Below are 22,799 nucleotides of genomic sequence, written 5' to 3' on the forward strand. Positions count from 1 at the left end.
TATGTCAAGTTTCCCCATCCCTCTTGTGAAAATGGTTATTGACCTATTTTAATCCAGCAATAGTATCATAGAATCATACAGCACAAAAAGAGGCCATTCGGCCCATCGAGTTTGTGCCGACTCTTTGAATAGAGCAATTAATGTCATTCCCACTCCCCAGCCCTTTCCCCATAACTCTGCAAACCCGTCCTCCTCAAATACCCGTCCACCGCGTTTTTAAAAGTTATTATCAAATCGGTCTCCACCACCCTTTCAGGCAATACGTTCCAGATTTGAACAACTCACTGTGTGAAAAAAATTCTTCTCACCTCCTCTCTGCTTCTTTTAGAGACTCTTGAATCTGTGACCTCGAGTCACCGACACACCCACCAATGGAAACAGTTTTTCCCTTTCTAACCTATCAAATCCCCTCATGATTTTGAAGACCTCTATTAAGTCTCTTTTCAACCTTCTCTGCTCCAATGAGAATAATCCTCGCCTCTCTAGCCTTTCCTCATAATCAAGGTCCCTCATTCCTGGTACCATCCTCGTAAATCTCCTTTGCACCCTTTCCAAAGCCTTAACATCCTTTCGATAGTGTGGTGTCCAGAACTGGGCGCAGTATTCTAACTGAGGCCTAACCAGTGTTTTATATTGGTTAATCATAACCTCCTGACTCTTGTACTTTATGCCTCTATTTATAAAGCCTAGTATCCCATGTGCCCTTTTTTACAGCTTTATCTACCTGTCCTGCCACCTTCAAGGATTCATTTACCTGCACCCCCAGGTCTCTCTGTTCTTTCACCCCACTTAAGATTGTATTACCAGCCTATGTTGCCTCCCCTCATTCTTTCTACCAAAATGCATTACCATTTCTACACATTGAAACTCATCTGCCATGTGTCTACCCATTTTACCATTCTGTCTATGTCTTCCTGTAGTAGGCTACTATCTTTCTCACTGTTTACTATCCTACCTATGAGTATGAAAAATGTGAAATCTATAAGCAAATCTCTCAAATGCAACTTTCACACAACTAATAATTATAAGTTTAGAAATAAGATACAGTTGTTATCTCTTAGAATTAATTCATCTTTGCCATTGACAGGGAGACGACAGGGCACTATAAACACATTAAGACATTTTACACTTTTACTTGAATTAATGCATTTTTGATGAAGCAATAAGAAGTAATACAAAGAAAACTAAGATAGGCTGTCAGTAATTATTGCTCGAAAATAAACAATAATTATCATTAAACGAAATAAAATTAAAGAGCAAGCCATCAAAGCTGCTTTTTTCCCCTTCTCTCTTCCCTCCCCCTGAACATTTTATCTTATTATTCGCTGCACAACACAATTTCAGGGCCTATTGATCAGATTTGAACATATGTTTAAGCTATTGCTAGCCTGTGGCGACTGTAACATTTGCACTAAAACTGGTGACATTTTAATGGATAATGCTGGATTTGCCTAACAAGCAACCATTAATGGTACACTTTTAATGTTCTGACGAAAGTAAGGTATTGATTCTGGCCCCCTGGCTTTTAGCACCACCACTGGTATTTTTTGCTGCCTGGCATGTTCATGCAAAATTCATAGACATGTGTTGGTTTAAGAAAAAAATCATCTTTGACCTAAAAATATACATGAAAGGTGAACTTTGTCGTGACCAAAAATTGAGTATTTGACAATTGCAGGATTTCAGTATCCATTTTTATTTGGCCTCTTTCATTGTAAAATCAATAATCATGTAAATATTAAGACAACACCAATCTATTTTACAATGGGGGGGGGGGTGCGGGGGTGGGGGCTTAAGAGCCTCATCTCATGAGACATCTAGAAGACGTGAAAAGCGCTATATCAAATGCAAGAATTATTACTATTATTATTACAAATTCAAAGGAAGAATTCTAAGAAAAAGGAAATGTACATTCATTGTATATGTTATTTGAAATACAGCTGAAAGACTCAAAGCTACTGCTGCAAACTCCTGATGAAAAGTTAGCGAGGCATCTCAATAAGCAGTTTTATCAAGAAGAAAGGAATTATGGAATAGTCACGACAAAGAGCAGGAGGTTCACTGAGCATCCAATCCTGACCACCTACAGGCAGCATGCAGTAAGAACAAATTGCTTTCAGAATATAAATTTTAAATCATTTGTTTATGTGATGTATGCAATGGATTGATCATGAATTTATGCAGTGCTATATACCTTAGAATAGGTAGTATGTAGGTGCATATTATATGAAAAAAGATCTGGTTTTTGAGTAATGGAGTAATTATTTTGATGCTATCAATTGTTCTATTTTTCCTTATATGAAATTATATGAACATGAGTTATATTTGATTATATGATAATATTTTGCAAAAATAGAAATTTTTTTTTTTGGTAAAGATATATTATATTGTGCAATACAATATGAATTTCCATGCCATTAATAACTGTTGTAGTTGGCTTCATGTGTTACACGTATTGGGTGTCAATCTGCCTTGGTATTCAGTGCTGCTATTTATGGCATGTTTACTATACGTACATATTATTTTGTACATATTATTACATGATTTATTTCTGAGCCATCAATTTGATTCAGTAATTTTACACATTGTGCAGATGGGAATACAATTTCAACTAATTAAACATGTTAATTCTTTGACTATTTGACAAGTTGATACAAGCACTAATAGCGTGCTGTCCTGATAATTGCAGTGCGCGCCCACAGCATCTGGGTGAGGAGATGTGATTCAGTAGCATTCGCATCAAGAATATAGGTATATTCATTCTTCGTTCAGAAAAGCACATTGTGCTGGTACAGTGAGTTTTTATTACTATGATGGCGATCACCTATATTTACTAACCTTAAATAACCAATCAATCGGCACTGTATGAAAAAAGTTTTCTCTGCCCAAAACATTCATTGCATTTTAAAAATAACTTCTTAACTCCTTGAATCCTTTTGCAACTCTAGTCCACTCCAGGAAGATGCATACCTTATGCAGCCATAAATTCGAATACATCATAGCAGTTCCTGAACACCCTCATTATCTATTAAAATAACCTGAGCTAACCACTAAAATAATGCATATATTCTGAAACTGCACTAAATAAAATCAATCTGTGCCAGGATATATTTTCGGAAGTTTAGTTATGTTTTGTGAAATGTATGTTTCTTTATATTTAGTTTAATTGAATTTTCTACTTAAATAGTTCAACATGTTGTGGTAGAAGGATGGAAAATTGAAGTTTTATCTAGAGTCTACAAAGATCTACAAAGGGTTTAGGATTTAGCTGCATAATGAATTTGTTTTGTAAATTCCTATACAAATTTTAACACATACCTGTACTATATCATAAAGCACTCTGGGGAACAACCTTCATGTCACGTTAATGTGACTTATCCCACAATTACCTCCTACTGTTGACATGATGTATATCTTAAATTACTGGTGCATTTACTGGAGACAGAGATTGATTGGAATGAAGAAAGAACATAATTGCTGTACTGAGGAATAATGAACTAACAGGTACATATTATTGATGCATGATACACATAACAACTGATATGATTGTCTACTCCAGAAAGGCATTATGATGTTCAGGTGAGACCTGAGGCACATATCAAAATTCAAAATAACCTGAATTTAGGAAATTGAGAATTGAGAAATTTATCTGAATTCTGAGATTGAATATCTTTTTGAAGAGATTGAAGAGCCTGCCCTCCCTCCAATATTTATTCTTTTTGATGAATGAAGACTTTTGTGCCGTAGTTAAGTAGTATTATTTTTAAAAGATATTAAAACAAGTTTTACAGAACTTTTGCTGCGTTTATTACTGTATTGCGAAACAAAATCCATTTTTCTCTCACAATGAAGAGGAATGTATTTACTATGCCTTTGAAATCAGAATATAGTGTACAATTATGTACCATGTGTAATATGATTTATATAATAGTTAATATGCTTTAGTATAAGGCATTCCATGGATATATTTCACACCAGTAAAGCTCCATAGGAGAAAACGAAGAACAGATGGTCAATGTTGGAGATGACTAACCAAGAAGAATGCTCTTCTTCACATGCTGTGGGAATGTCAAGGAATCACAGTTTATTGGAGGAATGTGATACCATACATAAAATACATGTTAAATATTAGTGTAGAATTTAAAGCACATATCAGGAGTGGAAAATTACAATCACTAACCAACTATTAGGACTTTGCATTTTAGCTGAAGCAAACTTGAGAAAATAACCACAATCATTATAATAATTACATTTGCACAACATCTTTCGCGTCAGGAGGAGGTCTCAAAACTCTTGATATGATATACTGTGAACAACAAATTCCATTTAGAGAAGAGAAGTGACTGTGTTTTGTGGGCGATGGCATCAAGTTGCATCCATCAATTACCCACAGACAAATAAGCAGTCCGTTAGAACACTCACCTCGCAAGCGAGAGCCCTGGGCTCGATTTCCAACAGGGCTAAACCTTGGGCAAGTTTCCTTACTCCACTCGCCTGATAATAATCCCTCAAGAAAAAAAACACAATAATTTGGTCACTCAATCCACAACTGTTTGTGGGACACTACTATGTGCAATTGGCTGCTGCGTTTCACCCACAAAATATACAGTCAATTCACTTTACAAAATATTCTGTGAAGTGCTTTGAGACGTCGAGAAGACGTGAAAAGCACTATATCAAATGCAAGAATTATTATTATTATTACTAAGTGAATTACCTATTTTATTTGAAGATACTGGCCCCAACCACCCTTCCTGATAACCTCCTCCAGTCGTTAAATACTCTCTGAAAAACTTTCTGGTATCTGTACTGACACTGTCATTTACAACTTAAATCTATATCATAAGGTATTGTTCCGGGTTTATGAAATGGATGCCATTCTTGTTATTCTCCTTAAAATCATGGTTTATTTAATAATGTTTTGAGAGTAAAACTTTGGCCTCTCCCCAAAGGGTTATTACAAAATAAAATAGACTATTTAGATCAGCTATATAGAAAGAGATATGGCAAATCCAAGTTTTAATTTTGACTAATTTCTCTAAATATTTAGTCTAATTGCATTTGGCACTAAATTATGCATAAAGGTGAAATAATTAATCATGTAGGGTTTTGAATTACAACATCTAATAGATCTATGGCATAAATAAATTAATTAAAATTGCCTCTTATAAGCTTTTATCCTTAGTTTCTTAAATAACCAAAGACAACAATTTGTTTCTTAAAGATATCTAAAAAAATTGTTAAATTAAATGGTATGTTTAATATGCATTAATAATACCTCTTTATATAGCAGAAGAATGTCTCAAAGTGCTTCACAAGATTTAGTGTAAAGTGTAGTGAATGTATATTTTGTAGGCAAATGTGGCAGCCAATTTGTGCACAGCAATGTCCTAATGCCCTGAAATGAGTGTTCAGGTGGACGTTAAAGATCCCATGGCATGATTCAAAAAGAGAAGGCGGTTTCTCCCAGAGTCTGGCCAACAAATCCCCCAAATAAAATTGGTCACCCACTCCATGACTGTTTGTGGGACATTGCTGTGTGCAAAACTGGCTGCCATATTATTATTATTATTATAAATGAGGAAGGGTAAGTGTCCTATGTACACATTTTTCTGTTCCTAAATATTGGCAATGCAGTCAAACCTGTTCGAGCAACTACAACAACAACAACAACAAGATTTCATTTATCGAGCGCCTTTCACGTCGGAAGGACGTCCCACCACCTCCATTCAGCAGCCTCACAATGTCGACAATAACCCTGAAAGTCTGGACAGACTTTACATAATAAACCAACTGTATTCAGCAACCACACGTCTAACACAACCAGTAGCCACTCTTTATTTGTCCTCTTACACCACGTGCCTTGTACCAACCGATACCCTTTCAGAGGACAAGCTTTCTGAGAAATACAGTCAAAAAATAGTGAGCGCTCACCAGAAAACAATTTTGGACTTTTTCAGCAAACAGTAATGATTTATTGTGATTATAATTTAATTTGCAATAATTTTAAACTTTAATTTATTAATTTATTAAATATAATTTAATGTATGGGTTCATATGTGTACTGTATTTTTCTATACACTTAGAAATTCTACACACACCAACGAACCCTTACTCAGAGGACTTTATATAAGAGTAGCAGATTTGACGATATTTTGATCTGAAGATTGTATACAACTGGAGGTTGGAAGATCTAGCAGGTGATTCCCACTTGCCTGACATCTTGCACACTGCCTTGTATTGCAATAGGCACAGAAATTGGTGAGATCCAAACTGGTAGTTTAAAATCAAATGCTGAAAGAAGGACTGATCCTGACAGAAACCATGAAGGATGAAGATCAAGGAGTGAAGATAGGGATACACTGAAAGACAGATTAAGAATTTGGGAAAAAAGGAGTTGACATTGATGCACAGAGGTCAAGAAAGTAGAGAGACATCAATCATGGCAGTCAATTTAAGAAGAGAAAAATAAAAATGTTAACAATAATCTTAAATAAAGTTGAGAATAATCGAGGAAAGCAAAATCTAGTTAAAAAGGTCTGATATTAAAAAATAAACAAAAGACAATAATTCAGATTGCTACTGTCAAAAGTATAGCATAATAAAGAAATCATATGTGTTTGGGGAATGAATAAACAGAACACGTTGTACTCTTGTAATAATGTTAATTATTTCCAAACAAATTAATATATTTGTATATTTCCCCATTTAAAATTAAATTTGCATTTTTATTTTGTTGTTTGATAGCTTCTCTTTTAATTTGGATCTATCAAATTATACCTTATTAAACATTGCAAAGTAACTCAAGACTACTGGAAGCATTCCAAAAATAAATAAATGAATATGATTGAAAGATAAATCAGAAAATAATGGACCATTTATAATGTGTATAATATTGAAGCCTAAATAATTATAGTTATTTAACTGAACTCGTGGTTATACAATGTATTTAATATTTTATTCATAAGAGCAGTAAAGAAGTGTATTTGATTGAGGCATTGCTAGAATCTTTGAGTCTTTGAGTGGCTCCCATTGTTTAGTTCAGAAGAAAGATGAGTCCTTGGGATGCTCTGTGATCTTCATAAATTAAATATTGTTGCAGTAAGGAGTTCTGCACACTTCTGAAGTTATAGAAACCTCCTATAGATTCAAGTTGATTTCTACCCTAGATATTTCCACCGAGTACAGTATTTTCAAGTTCAAGTTCTAATACAGGATCAGATAAAGAATGTATTTGCTAAGCCTTTGGGGCATTCAAAGATCCCAGCAATTCTTGAGTATCTTCTGACAGAGTTATTGAACAAAAATGTATTTTTTGCATCGTTGTGACAGTGTAGGGTTTATAAAGGTATTGCAGAAGCTGCTTAGGTGAATGGACACATCACTAGCAATATCATTTATAATAGCAGCTTGTCAACTTTCTATTTTATCTTATTTGTAATTAATGGATAGAGGCTGACCTAAACTTAGAGCCTATAGGGGTTCTGAACTCAAACCCAATAGTTAAAATAAGGGATTTGAAGATGGTGATAAATCATTATATTGATTGACAGAGTTAGGATGATTCTTCTCTTGGACTGACGAATGTGAGATGGTTCTGCAGCATTTGAAGGTGCCTTTGGCAGCTCCTGTATTGACTCTGTAACCACTAAGGACAGGTTTCACATATACATCAATATCATTGTTTAAGGAAGAACTACCACGCGTCACAGAAGAACACGGGATAAAGAAGGTGGTTGCCTTCTGCAGTTCGGTTTTATCCAATGTTCAGCATTTAAATGTAGTTTCATATTAATGTGAAAACATCAATAGATTATGTTTTAAAGGGGTTATTTTCAACTATTGCAGGATAGATCAACAAGATTATTGATTCAAGTTTTGTTAAATGAAGCAATCACTCCACCTTTGCAGTGTTCCCCACCCAAAAAGGAACACCAACTTCAAAACGCTAAAATGAATGTCAGAAATAATTTTGAAAAGCATAAATCCAATAACTGAAGCCCTGAGCCTGCTTTATCGCTGTACACAACTGTTACTCTATGATAGACATAGTTATGTCTTTAATTATTCCTTTACTAAATAAATATTTTATATCTATATGACATTTAAAATCCAATGTGTAAATAGTGTCTATGAGGTATGATATTACATTGGGGTAAGAAGTGGACCCATTTGAGTTTTACATACTCCTGAATTTATCTCTTGTCTTATTCATCCGTTGCTTAATTAAATGTTGTGTCACACCAGGACTCATTTGGTGTCCTTCATATTCTAACAGTTAATTAGGAGAGAGCAAACCCATGAACATGTTTCATCAATGGGTGGACATATATAGCTAACTACAAAAAGAGATTGACAATTGCTTGTTTTCTTAGAGAAGCTACAAGATGCATAAGACATCTCATAGTTTCCTCTGTTCCACTCAACTCAATTTAAGTGGAACAGAGGAAATGCGAATACTGTGCCAGTAGAGAAAGGAGGTGGACTATCTCATTCCAAATAAGGAATTAATGTCAGTTCTAAAAATATTTTAGAATGAGTTCTTTGGATGGAACAACACCCTACTCAGAACTCTTCTCATTTATATAGAAATTATAAGTTTGTCATTTATATAGAAATTATAAGTTTGTCAACAAACTTTAGGGTTAAGCATTCTAAGGGCATTGTTAGAGGTTAGAAATAGATTTTAATCAAGTCAAATTTGAAACAGCCTTTTGAACAAACAAATCTATAATAAAAATTGTTCAAATTGTTTTCTCTTTCTCTTTGCAAAAGATATTTGCAGCACATAACCCATTTGTACAGTTGTCTTCTGCACAGTGCAAAATGTTTTGACTAACTCTTTGTTTTTGACCATGTTTCAAGAAATTCCTGTGTCACGAAAACATGGTTCAAAACTGGCACAAATTGTGTTATTTATAATTCACCCCAACTAGTCCTTGCAGGCACTTACATTTTAACATTCTGTCAGTAGAGATATACTATAATGGGGGGGTGGGGGAGGGGATGGGGAACAAACATCTTTTTTGAAAAGGAGGCAAGTGGTAAAGTTGACGAATCCTGGAATATGGAGGTTTACATTACTTTTAGATATACAAATGGCTTCAGTAAAACAGAGTTCAGAGGTTGCTTATTGATGTATATTTACAAGATGATTAGTTTGAAATTTTGTTTTTGCTAACATGGAATATCTTTGACATGCAACGTATGACGTAAGTGAGAAAGTAATACATTTTGTGATAACCTGTGACCTGAAGCATATGGCATCATATATCTTTTTTTTCTTAGCTGATTGCCGGGAAAACTAATGTACACATTTTGCGACTTTTTAAGTCGGAAGAAAACCCTAAGACTAGAAAGTGTCACCACAGATAAAGCTAGGGTTTTTGCTCTCGATTACTATCCAGTGATTCCTGCTGGGAAAATACAGACATGTTTGAATGCCAGTTGAGACAACCAGTGAGGGACCACTGCATTGCTGGTTGCCTTTGAGGTATTGAGATATGAATTCCTGCGTTTAGGAGAGGAGGGAAGAAGCATGGAGTGAGATGCAGAGAGAGACAAAGAAACTTGCCCAGGGCGACACCTTGGGCAAGTTTCCTTACTCCACATGCCAGATAATAATCCCTCAAGAAAATAAATTTTAAAAAAATTTGGTCACTCAATCCAAGACTGTTTGTGGGACACTGCTGTGCACAATCGGCATCCGTGTTTCGCCCATAAAATATACAGTCGATGCACTTTACAGTATATTCTGTGAAGCGCTTTGAGACGACTGGAAGACGTGATATATCAAATACAAGGATTTTTTAAATTTAACAAAGCTAGCATTGCATTTGGCAGCTTCAGTGGAAAGTAACAGATGTTTATTGTGTAGTTGTTGTAATGGAGTGGATATATAGCTTCAAATTTCTAGATAATGTATTCATTATTTAGCCAAAAATCTGCATTTTTGGATGAGAATACAAAATCCTAACTGGATTTGTGTTCCTGCTAATGAATTTGTAGCAGATTTTTGGTATTAAATTTGGTTATTTGGTTATTAAACAGTCAATATTAAAAATATTAAAATTATTAAAATGGTTTAATGGATGCCCTAAGATATTTTAAGGGGCTGGTTTTAAGTAGATATTGAATTGAGTTGTGTTGCAATTAATATTGCAATGGTCCTAAAGAATGTTCCACAAAGCCATTTGAACGTGGTCTTAGCAACAGGGCTTTAGCATAATCCTCTTTGCAATCACGCATACCAAATACAATTATTACTTGTTTTTTTTCATAGTAAATCGGCATGACTGACAGGGACTAGAGTTAGACAATAAATTGTCAAAATATTGGAGTGGGGGTGGATCTGACTAACTAAACCAATTGTCTGTTTTCAGAAGTAAATATCCTCTTACTTTACATGTGCTACATAGTTGAAGTAGGTTTAATTGTTTAATTCCCACACACAGTGATTGCTATCACCGTCTCATGACTAGAATTATTTTTTTCCAATAATACTTTATAATATTAAAAAAAGTAAAAGTACAGTATCGCGAAATACTGCAGATTGACTTATTTTGGTTCAATCCCTGTTTCATGTGCAATTGAGTCCAAAATTATTAGCTCTGCAAACAATTGAACTAAACTCTATTTCCTTAATGAAGAAAACTTGGAGATTTAATACTCACGGTTATTTTAAATTCATGGGGATCTATCCCATGGCAATAAAATAACCATGAATATTAACCAATCTACCAGAGAATTTCAAGATGAGGAACCAATTAATGGGTATAGACAGAGCAACAGTATGTATTGTTTTTTTATCCTCAACAAACTGACTTGTGCCATCAGTTTCATGATGACCTGGAATTGCCCTTTTTGTTAGTCATTACATTAGCTGAGAATGTGAAGAATATTACAGCTATGACTGACTACACAACTGACTCCTTCCAGGCACAGGAGACTCATTATTATGTGATTATTATTATACCTGATTGTTTTGCAGTATCCACTGTCCAACTGCATCCAGGAGGTTAAAGGTACTCTGCTGATGAGGGAATCCACATTCTCATGTTTTCCAAAGGATTAGGAGCTGCATATAGAAAAATACAGAGCAAAAATTGCTGCTTTTTACCCAACTCATGATTCCTGAGCCCCTCTTCCCTGATCCATCTTGGCCATTTCCCTATTTACAGGGTTCCCACACCTATTTATCAGTTCCCACACTCCATTTACCAACTGTCACTACCCCATCTCACCATTTATCTTGCCCTCATCCTATCTTCTGCCTTGTTCATTCTCCTTTCTTGGGCCACTCGTTCCCTATTCTCCTCAACTGTGTCCCTCCCTCATGCCCATGCCCTAATCCTCATTGTTCTTCTTAGGAGGTAATTATTCACTTGTGCCACAAATCCAATCATCCACACTTTGCCTCATTGAAATTCATAGGTCTCAAATGCCAACTCTAAAATAAAAGCTTGCATTTAGTTGTGTAATACATCATCACATCTCAAAGTGCTTCACACAATAAGTTACTTTAAATTGTGGCAATGATTTGGAAAGTGTAGGAACTAGTCGTCAGATAGAAAATTCCACAAACAACAATGAAGTAAATGACAAAATGTTATCTTTTCTTCTGATGAATATGTATGAGAAAAAGGAATATTAGCTAGGATGTCTAAGAACTCCCAGTGCCTATTTGAGATTGTGCCCTGGGATTCTTAAGGTCCAACTGAATTTCGAGAACAGACAGACAGGCCTTGGTTCATTGTCTCTTCCGAAAGATGCATATAAGAAAAAAAATTCTAAGACGGAAAAGGAGCTTTTATTGCAATTTATCCTTTCAGTGCAAACATTACCTTCTTCAGCACCTATAAATTATGCCTGCTTTATATGGTACTGTGCTTTTTAACAGGATGTTGCACTGTCATGTTAAAACAGATAGTTATATATTATTTTAAAATTGCAATTTATGCTGTCTCAGTAATTGTGTATTTTTGAACTGATTGATTTTCAAACTGACTTGATATTGTTGGTATATAACAACACAGATCGGGCCTTAACACTTATAATATAATTTATAATATAACCCGCTTGCAACAAAAGGTAAGATGATCATACAACGCCAAGGACAAGTTCACAATAAAACATGTATGCTGACAAAGTTACTATCAATATCTCTTAGTAAAACAAGTCTTCATTTTATTAATGGGAAGATTTGTTTAAAGCCAGGATTTGCTCAAGTACTGCTTCATTCCCTACACATTCATTAACTGTTGGTTTATTACAGTAATTTATACGGCCGATGCTACATTTAGTGTAGAATTCTTAACTCAACAAGCTCATCCATTATTAGCTTTCTCCTTTGGGATAAACATGATGCATGTACAAGCAAGACATATTGGAGATAAAAACAAGAGGAAACTAAACACCTGTGTTAAAGATCTCCGATGCCTAATAATGGATTGAGTTCACATTTTACCTTTTGGCCTAGACAAAGACATTTCTCCAGAAGATGATTAATTTTAATGAAGCTTTATGAGGGAGTGAAGGTGATTTAGGAAATAATAATAGCAAACTAATAAAATAACTAAGGAGTATACTGTATTAAAATTAACTAAAAGTAGCTACACCAGGGTCAGATCATTGAATTTAAAAGTTATGTTGTTACATATTTTACATAGTAGTAAGATGAGATTGTTTTACTAGTTCATTTATAGTTCAGTTCAGTGAACCAAGAGAACCATCATATTGCCAAATCAAGCACTGCTGGAGGTTAACACCAACTCTGCAATGTTTACGTTTATGTATAGTTGACAGTAGCATTAGCCTTATTATATTGTCAGCAAGTTTAAAGATTTTGTTTGCACTTACTATTCCTTGGGCACATATTTATTCCTGTTGCTGTTCAACATCTCAAATTTAATGCATACCTGTCAAAAGAGTCTTCCCCTAAGCCCAGCAAGATGGAAATACCTCTACAAATTTATTGTGGCCCTGAGCAATAAAATTCAGGTACCTCAGTATTATTGCCTATACATAGATGAGCACCAGTTTTATAAAACTCGCTCGTACCACACTTTTCAAGTTTTAAAGATGCCTTATAGGCAAGCCAGAGTGCTTATACTGCAGAAGTGTTACACATATGCTCTTCAGTTTAATCTTCAATCTGTCACTGCAATTTGCAGTCAATGATTACCTTATTTATCAGTTTAATGACATTGCTGAAGCGGATTATAAAGCAGATAAACTTGGTAACATGACAACAAATATGTTTGGATCGAAAACTAGTAGATTACACACTTTTAATGTGCTTTTCAATGCATTAGATGATGTCTTTGTTTGTGTCTAATTGGGTGTTTCTGTAACTATTCCCTAGATAAAATTACATCACAAACAGTATCAATTGCTGAAAAACTCTCTGGAGACATGCCATGACCAGGTAAGCACACTGTACAATTCCAGCATATGTGCTACTGCGTAATTCTGTGTTCTGGCAAGTATATATTTATATTTCATATTATGTAAATAAGTGACTATATTTTCAGATCTATGAGTGACTCCTATATGTTGTGAGGTGTACCAGGTGATGCTTCTCTTAAACTTAAAGGTTCACTTACATTGATAAGAACCTACACTGCCCGTAGGCTACAGGAGCAACAAGTGCCAAATGAATGCCGCCCAGCTATTGAGACATTTTCCATGTGAAAGTAGTACAATGTGCTTTTTTTCACATATTTCACATTTTCACATGTTTAGGAATGAAATTGCTGCCAAATAAAATTACTTTCTTTGGATTTTTACTGGTTGTTGGAAACAATATAAAAATATGCAACATTACAAGATGGATCATCAAAACAACATGAAGAGTTTGCCTTATTGGGTCATTTATTAAATACAGTAAAAAGAGCAAATTAGTTGGACATGCTCTCCAGTTTTATTCAGTTGTTCAGAGGAGACCTATACCCTCCTATAATACTTGGAAGCACTGTATATTTTTAGATAAGACCAGATTTGCATGAAATTACTTTGTTTTTATTGCAAAATAAATTGTTTAGCAATGTAAACAATGTTCCCGAGACAATTCTGCACACTATATGAAATTTCTTAAAGTAGTTGAACAAAATTCTTGGAGAGGAAAACTAAAGAGCAAATAAAAATTTTGCATGGGAAAATGTAGCCATCATCTTCAGTAGCAAAAGATGCCTCAGTAAAATAAACCAACGATCAAATTTGCATAAATTTGCCATGAATAGGTTCAGCATCTTCTAAGTTGATTGCTGTCAGTGAGTTTAAATTTATAATTAAATCCTGGGGAATCTGATGATCATTGCTTTCTATTTGTCTAATTTCCTGTCTTTCTCTGCCTCCATCCCTCTCTTGCTTCCTCTCATTCTGTCTGTCTCTGTCTGTGCTTCAGTTTGCTTCCACTTTCACCCCCAATGAACAGTAGCTGAAGTGTGTCTAAATCTTACCCAAAACACCAATTTCAAATGAAAAATAAACAATTTCATGAAAGTTATAGAATTACATTTTGAGAAAATAGAGAATTGAGTCTAATATTACATTTAAAAAAATGTTTAGGTCTACTGTAACTGCTGACAACTATCTATAATATATATATTATGTATTATAACTGTCCTCTATAATAGTACAGCTCATTAGAAGATGTTTCTTCCTCTCTTCTATTCTCTTTTGATTGTCTGAGTAATGCAGCCTTATTGCTTGAGATACTTTGCTGCTGAGCTCCTGTAGTATAAACGAGGTAAACTCTGACCTTACCAAATTTGCAGCAGAAGAATCAGTTTCACATAAGATAAGGAGCGCAAATGGAGTATAACAAGTGACCTTACACTTGGCAGACAAGTGGCACTAGAAACAGTCACAGTAACTAAATGGAGAGTAAAGTGAGGCATGAAATGAAAGCAATTACCTTCACCATTGAGATTTAATTGTGCTTTAATGCAAAATGTTGGGAGTGGAGATGGGATTCGGAAAAAAATGTGTTAATTCCCATCAAAATAATTATGGTATGTGGTTCCACTAGAATTGTTTTAAAATGGATAAACAGCATTTCATGCATTTTGGTACTATATTTTTGTCTTCATTTTATTATTAGATTAGTATATCTATCTATATTACTGATATTTTGGTAATTGTAGCTTTAATGTTTAGGTCAGAACATTATTAATAGAGCTGAATAAAGTAGTGAAGTAAACAAAAGTAGGGTAATTTGCCTTTCACACCCTCGCCCCCCCCACCCACCACACACACACACACAAAATATTTGAAATGGCGACTTGAAAGCTCAAATGTAGCCCTTTGTTCTGTCAAAAAATAGAAGTGATTAGTTCAGAGAGAATTAACAGAAACGCTTTTTTATGGAAAGCTTTGCTTTTCTGCGTTGTTCGCCAGTTCTCTACTCATACTTACCAAGACTGTGCTTCCTTGGCATTGGGCTCTGGATTAGCTTTCAGGCTAGAGTCTCTGTCCAGTTAAACTAAATGAAGCTGTTCCAGAACGTAACAGTACTGCTCTCTGTAATACCTGAAGTGGGTTAGTTGCTGAAGTAATAAGTCTCAGAGAAGGAAGAAAAGCAAAAATTCTTTGCTGCAAGTAAAATATAATTCCATAGAATATTTTCTCCTTCTGTAACTAGGGGGAGTACTTTGAACTGAAACTAATCTCCCTGGACTTTCCTCCTCCTTTAATACTTTCTCTGTGTTGTTTGAATCCACCACCATGGCGACAATGGAAACAATTACAGAGAATGGATTGACTAAAAAAAACGAGAGAAATAACTGAAACAACCGATGATATAACCAGGATGGTACTTCTACATCTATTTAAATAAAATATGAGAATAGATGCTTTAGCTTCCAACCCTTTAGACCCCAAGTGACAACATATCATGAACAGCCATGTAGGATGATTTTAAACATGATTTTTCAGTTAATTGGCACTCTGCAGCTTCTCAATACATTCCAACTGATAAATCTTTACAAAATTGGTGACTTCAAAATTATTTTCATTTACGGACATTTGTGATTATATACAGGCAGTCTTTTTAGATACTTTTTATTATTGTCCAATTGATTTTATGCTGGTATTATCTCTGCTGTAAAAAAGCACTGTGTTTTAAGTGAATGCTTCTAGAATATTATTTGTAGTAAACAGGGTATTCAGTATGTAGCAATTACTTGAAATAGTAATGATAATCTGAAAAACTATTGTGTAATTAATCTGCTTGTGGATTAGCTAAAGTGCATGCCTACTAATCTTGTTGTGCATTAATTAACAGGTACCTTTAAATTAATCCTCGCTTAATTACCTTTCTCTCTGCAGTTAGTTTTGGGAAATTTAATAATAGCATTATTTAACATTCATGGATTATTATGTGATCTTGTCGAGTGCATGTTTTTGTCCAATTTCACGATGATCAGGTTGGCTGCAAAAGGCTTTTGATGGACAACAACTTCCTGTGTGGCTTACCAACTACCCACTGTTCTTTCCATATTTAAACTTCTTTGTTGCATAGACAGCAACTAGGAGATGTGGGCTTACCTCTTTGAATCCAGCTCTTCTCATTTGGTCATTGTGGGAGCACCTGCTGATGCTTTCCCTTATGGTATGGTTGAGATCAGCTGTTTGTTTCTGAGGATTTGTTATTGTGAACTTATGTCCTGACATATCACATGGTCAATTCCTTTCATTTTGTTTGCTGAGGTTCCTCTGTGTTTGCCTTTTGTTTCTTCGGTCTCTTTCTGACAATTTGAAACAACATCCACGCTCTCTAAATGTATTTTTGCTATTGAAATATACAGTTGATCAAATGATAAGATGTGTATCTTAGAAACATCTGACTTGCCTTGACTTGACTTGATTTGGAGTGATCAACTACAGTGTATAGTTTGGTGTGAAACTGAGTACAGACTGCAAAGGTGCCAGGTTTGATCTCTGTGTTTTGTGTTAGCCAATCTTGAAGCCTCCCAATTAGCTGGGGTGGCCCATGCTTATAGAATACATTAGGAATAATGGATGAGGACAAAATGAGACTCGGCCGTGATATTTTCCTGAACATCTTACTCAAAGTCTGTGGTTGCTTCATGAAACTTGTAATTTAGTGAGGTATTGGAGGGTAGTTACTTCTTGAATAAGAGCTTCTCCCCTCTCTGTAGTACCTTGCAGAGTTCTTCATTTACGAGGTGAGAGAGTGAATATTGGTAGGCTATTAACCATACGGGTATTATAGCCAAGGGTGATATTGCCGTCGCCTGATCCATACAAATGCACTTTCCAGCAAAAAAGGGGGAGGGGTCACCAGATAGTGATAATTGATTTTTCGCTAACTACACTGAGCGCCAACATTAATTCAACATTAGCATTCCAGCTAAGTTTATCTAATTCAGCACAGTTTGTGGATTGAAGCTGGGACCTTCCATATAGTTCAATTTCAATTTGGTAGTTACTTTACCAAATTAAACATTGGGGAAAGCTTGGGAACGAAACCTTAATAGCACAAAACAAAGCCCTACAATTTTTTTTCTTGCAGGGTAGATTATTTTTCCTTTATTAACATAGTTCAAAGCAGCTGCAGACTACAGACAACAAAGTATTGTTCAGTTTTGATTTTGCCATTTCCCAAAGTATTCTAAAGGGAACTCAGTCTTAGTTTTGCCAATAGTGGATCCTTCATATTTTTACAGATCATGCCATCTCAGCAACCTTTTAAACATTGATTTGCTTGAAGTCCCTCATGTTTGTGATCTAATGCTTTAGCAAACCCCTCAAAAATGATTCATGACTTGAATTCATAAAGTATTTAATAAAATTCTGCATAGGAAACTCAAAGAAGATTAATGCTGATAATCCTTAATTAGCTATCTGCACAGAGAACAGTGTTTGCAAGAGAAACTGAAGGTAATGAAAAATGGAATCTGCTCTGTCTGTTATTATAGAGTCCAACAGAGGTTTGTTCCTGGACTCCTGATGTTTATACGTTTCAGCAACAGTGTGAGAGAGAGCGTTTTTAATAATATAAAAATGTCAATTGCACCAAGCTCTGCACCCAGATGACAAGTGTGAAAAATTGACAAGATTCAAAGGGATCTAATGTGATTAATTTTATTGGCTATCGAATGGGAAATATGATTTATTAAATAAAAGGCAATATGCATTGGAACAAGAAAGTTTCACATACAATGTAACAAATATTTGTGTGTGATTACTAGTAATTCACTTTCACTGAATCTGATAAGGCTCATCAAATACAATGATGCATGCCAAGAACATTTGATAACAAATAAAAACAAGTTATTTGAATCTTGTATAACTCAATAAGGCAATATTTAGATATTGTGTCCAGTTTTGTGAATTCTTATTTCCAAATGACAGCTGCATTGTGGAGATTTCAGAGAAGAATGAGACTGAGTACTCTAAGATATAACATGAATCAAAGAACTGGAGTCATTTTCATTGTAAAAAGAGGTGGTGGGGAACAATCTAGGTGTTTACCTGCACAGTGATGAGAGGGAAGGATGATGTAGATGTAAGTAGATTATTGAACTTTTTGAGTGCCGCTCTAGAGAATGCTAATACAAAAATAACAAGCTTCAAACGATCATAGAAATCAGATTTTGTAACCACAGAAATTTAAAAATAGCAGTTTACTCTATGTTCATTAATTTCATTAAAATTGCAGGATAGATATTTTTTCAGAAACGTGTTTGAAGGTTATAAGTTAAGAATTGACGTAGATGATCAAATATTTACAGTACAGCAAACCCCAAGCATATATTATCTATTCAGAGTTCAATAATATAAATTCAGATTGAGATCTCCTGGAGTTTTACTCAATTCTTTTTAGGATTGATTACTTGTAATCAACTGGGTCCTTTAGTGGGTTGCGTAGAATCGTTGAAAGGAACATGCTTCACACGCCAAATGGCATTTTGTCACTCCATTTGCTACACATCTAATAAATCCATTGACATATAAATAAGACAAATAGCAGATATTGGTTTATTAAAGTTTTCAGACATTGGCATTTACTGATGTCATCTTAATCTTTTTTTCCTCCCAAAAAGTAGTTTTGGTGCTAGGAACATATGAATGTTAATTTATCTCTCTTCCTTCTAAACATTTCAATCATTTTTGCATCCACAGCCTTCTATGCCAGTATATTCCACAATTTCACAACCCCTTGTGGGTCACCGCTCAACATTCACAATATATTTTAAGAAAGCCTAATCTACTTATGGACACTCATCCTGACAAAGCAAAGGTTCTCAATGCCTTTCAATAATATTTTGAGGTATTTATGGAAAGCCTCTTAAACTTACTGTGCTGTGTGCAGCAATTCTCTTCAGTATCTTATTCTGGCAGAGCCATTGTGAAAGCATCCTGGAACTGCATTTAAATGAGGACAAATTATGGCTCAGTGATAACTGCTGCATTGTGGTGCCAATACAGTTGCTGATGCTGTGCCAAAACAAATTGGGTGTTTGATTTTGGAAGAGCCAGACNAAAAAACAGTAAAAATTTGTCTCATTTAACATAGGCCCTATTAAAAGCTTGGTCATTCCTGTTGTGTTCTCATTCTTAAAGTTGGTGAAGCTTCCTGAAATAAATGAAACTTCATTGATTTGAGAACAGCAGTCAGCAGAATCTCAAAAACTCATTTGTGTAGACAGAATTTAAACATTTATAGTGTCTTCAAAATACCTTGAGTGCTTTACAAGTAGTTACTCTTCTGTGTAGTAACTGTTTTTTAGGCAAACATAGCAACAAGCCGCAAAGGGCTATGAAGGAATTAATAATTAATTTGAATGATTGTTAGTCAAACCACCGGGAGCAGCTCTCATATCATTTAGAATTGTTTCTTGGGATCTTTAATATTAACCTGAAAACAGGCAGTTAGGAACTTGGTTGAATGAATGCCTAATTTGAAAGATGTGGCATTTGCCAATGTAGCACACCCGTTACTGTGCTGGAGTTTATGAGCTCAAGTCCTAAAATTAACCCAGAAGCAATTGATCAAGAGGTGGGAGTTCTACAAACTGAGCCAAAGTAAAAATATTGGATAAGGAGATCTGGGGCCATTTTGCTCAGTTCCTGATCCTGACCAGAATTTGTGATCTCATCGTGCGGTTTTCACTGCAAAAGGTGTATATGAGATGGTGGCAGTCAATTGATAACAAATTATTTCACCACATTGTCAATTCAAGTGACATTGTCAATTGACATTGTCAATTTTGGAAGCCAGCCTGGAGAAATTAGCCAGCAATTTCAGTGACTCCATATTATTCCAGAATTTAGAAGCAACAACAACAACAAAATTACATTTGTAAAGTGCTTTTCACGGAGGGAGGACGTCCCAAGGGACTGAACAGTCGGAACATGTGGCAAGGTAGGTCTGCCGCAAACTGGGCCAATTCACTATTTTCTGTATTTTTACTGGCACTTCAAGCCAACTGTGTGAGGAAATTCCTTACTCCACATGTCTCTGTTTACCTAGCAGTAAGTAGGAACCCAGTTGTTAGTCGATGGGACGTCCTCCCGACGTGAAAGGCGCTCTATAAATGGAATCTTGTTGTTGTTGTTGATTTGTCGATCGCTTTCCTGAGAGTAATAATTCCTTTAAAAAAAATCACTTTATGGGATACTGCTATCTGCAATTGGCTGCTGCGTTTCGTCTGCAAAATACACAATCAATTCACTTTACAGTATCTTCTATGAAGCGCTATGAGATGTCTTGAAGATTTGATAAGGCGCTATATTAAATGCAAGGATTATTTATTAAGATTTTAGCAGTTCTACTAGTAACTGATACGTTTGTCTTAATCATTTATCCTGGACGTTTTAGTATTAGTGAATTGAACATTACACGAATGGGACCTGGATTAACCAGCTGCAGAAAATAACATGCAGACCTATGACAGTTAACACTGGCAGCAGCCTGACCACTGAATACTAGCTCTGTGCTACTAGCAGTATGTTTTCACTGGATTTTTTTGCTGCAGGTCAAACTGGAAAAAGGAAGTGGGATTCGGCAATACGTACCATCTCTGCTTCCCTTTCCACAAAAGTCCAAGTCTGATTGGCCCAGGGTATGTTAGATATGTTATCTGTTTGCAACTTCAAATAATATTTACACTTTTTTTATTATCATTTTCCCCCTAAAGTTTTCTCCCTTCTCCCTCCTGCAACTTAAACTAGTGAAGCTAAGACATCAGACAACACATTTTTATACCTGTAGTGCTTTTCATGTCAGGAAGACATCTGAAAGCGGGTGGTTTCAAATAGGCTGGTGTAGGTTGAGCAGAGGGTGCTGCTGGAGCAGTAGGGTTGCAGGGGGAGAGATGGGGTGAGGCTATGAAAGTGAAGATGAAAATTTTGGATTTGATCTGGGGAATGGGGAGCAAGTGGAGCAAGTTGGTTGGTATTGATATTGAAGAGAACGTTGGAATAGTTGAACCTGGAAGTGATGACGGCACGTACAAGGGTGTCAGCAGCCAAGGAAGGAGGAGAGAGAGTGGTGATGTTGAGGAGGTAAGGGAAGACAGAACTCAGATACTTAAGTCTCGGGTAGTTTTTTCATGTCGTCATCTGACGTAATCCATTGAAAATCTAAATACTTGACTATCAAACAATATTGGATTTTTAAATTTCTTTTATACTTCATTTTCAACTTTAACCTTAACGATAAGAGAATCTTTATGTTTGTCATAATTTTACATGTAAATGTAACAAATCATTTTGAAGATTTTGTTAAGAAGTTGCTGGTGTATCACAGTAGTCAAAGTAATCAGCTTTTCTAGCTCTAATCAGCGTTTCCAAGCTTCCAAGGGCACCATTGTATTCTTGTTCTTTATTGCTCCATTCATTTCAGGTCGCTTAATAGGTATTAAAAAATTCTTTTACGGCCACCCGAATAAAAATTAATGTAACTGGGCTTTACACTGATAATGCTAGCCGGGAGAATTTAAATGACAAAAAAGATAATCGTTTTTCATTAATGAGAATAAAAAAAGCTGAAATTGAAATATGTAACTGGCATGCAGCCAACTTGCTGAGGTGCATTTGAGCAGGAGAATTTTAATCAAAATATCATCCTTTTTGTCCTTTTCTTTCAGAGGAGGGGGTCCTTGTGCAATATATGGAGTCAGCCTACCAGTGCATGTAGGTATAATAAAACTAAATTCTAGCAGGAAATTATAAAGACTATTACTACTACAGTGTACTACAGTTATTTGAAATGGGTCTGACTGTTATCTAAAGCATTATTTGTAGATTGTCTTTTCTTTGATATTTTATACTTTTTTGTGCTTTTCTGAATTTCAAGGTATCAGAAAGAGAAATTAATAGCAACATACAATTGTTTTCATTACAGAAAAAAAATGTTTAATCATTAATTATTTTGCTCCATTTGTAATCCTGCCAACCTCCTCCAGAAGGCTGAGCAGCAATCTTCCCAGTGGTTTCTCCTGTCAATACTGCTCTCTGCTTTAGCCAACAGGAGAGAAGCATATGTAGAATTGACTATCCTCAGAACGTAGACCAGTGCACAGCCATTTGACACAAGTAATGTGTCAATCAAACAATGCCGCACAGTTATTAAAATAAGTATCTGATGTAAAGATCTACCTTGCAAATCCATATATATCGTAGTTTTCATATGTAGAGCAGAAGGATCTTTATTTTAGATAATCCACAATATAAGACAATCGTATACATGTCAAATAGCATACACTGCTCAACTCAATTCCCCTCGGGTACATTTCTACCAAAACCTTTAATTTGAATCCTAGATCTAA

At 35.3% G+C, this 22,799-nt stretch overlaps 1 protein-coding gene across 1 annotated transcript in view; it reads left to right on the forward strand.

Annotated features, from left to right (window-relative positions):
- The window catches only part of LOC103182940, an 81,006-nt gene that overhangs the window by 43,917 nt on the left and 14,290 nt on the right, over positions 1 to 22,799 (forward strand). Inside the window, exons 8-11 of the mRNA XM_042336431.1 lie at positions 1,941 to 2,099; positions 13,364 to 13,426; positions 21,006 to 21,092; positions 22,119 to 22,164. Of these exons, the coding sequence (XP_042192365.1) occupies positions 1,941 to 2,099; positions 13,364 to 13,426; positions 21,006 to 21,092; positions 22,119 to 22,164 (355 nt within the window). The remainder of the gene's footprint in view (positions 1 to 1,940; positions 2,100 to 13,363; positions 13,427 to 21,005; positions 21,093 to 22,118; positions 22,165 to 22,799) is intronic.

The sequence above is a fragment of the Callorhinchus milii genome, unplaced genomic scaffold, assembly GCF_018977255.1.
Source record: "Callorhinchus milii isolate IMCB2004 unplaced genomic scaffold, IMCB_Cmil_1.0 Scaffold6, whole genome shotgun sequence".
Taxonomy (NCBI): domain Eukaryota; kingdom Metazoa; phylum Chordata; class Chondrichthyes; order Chimaeriformes; family Callorhinchidae; genus Callorhinchus; species Callorhinchus milii.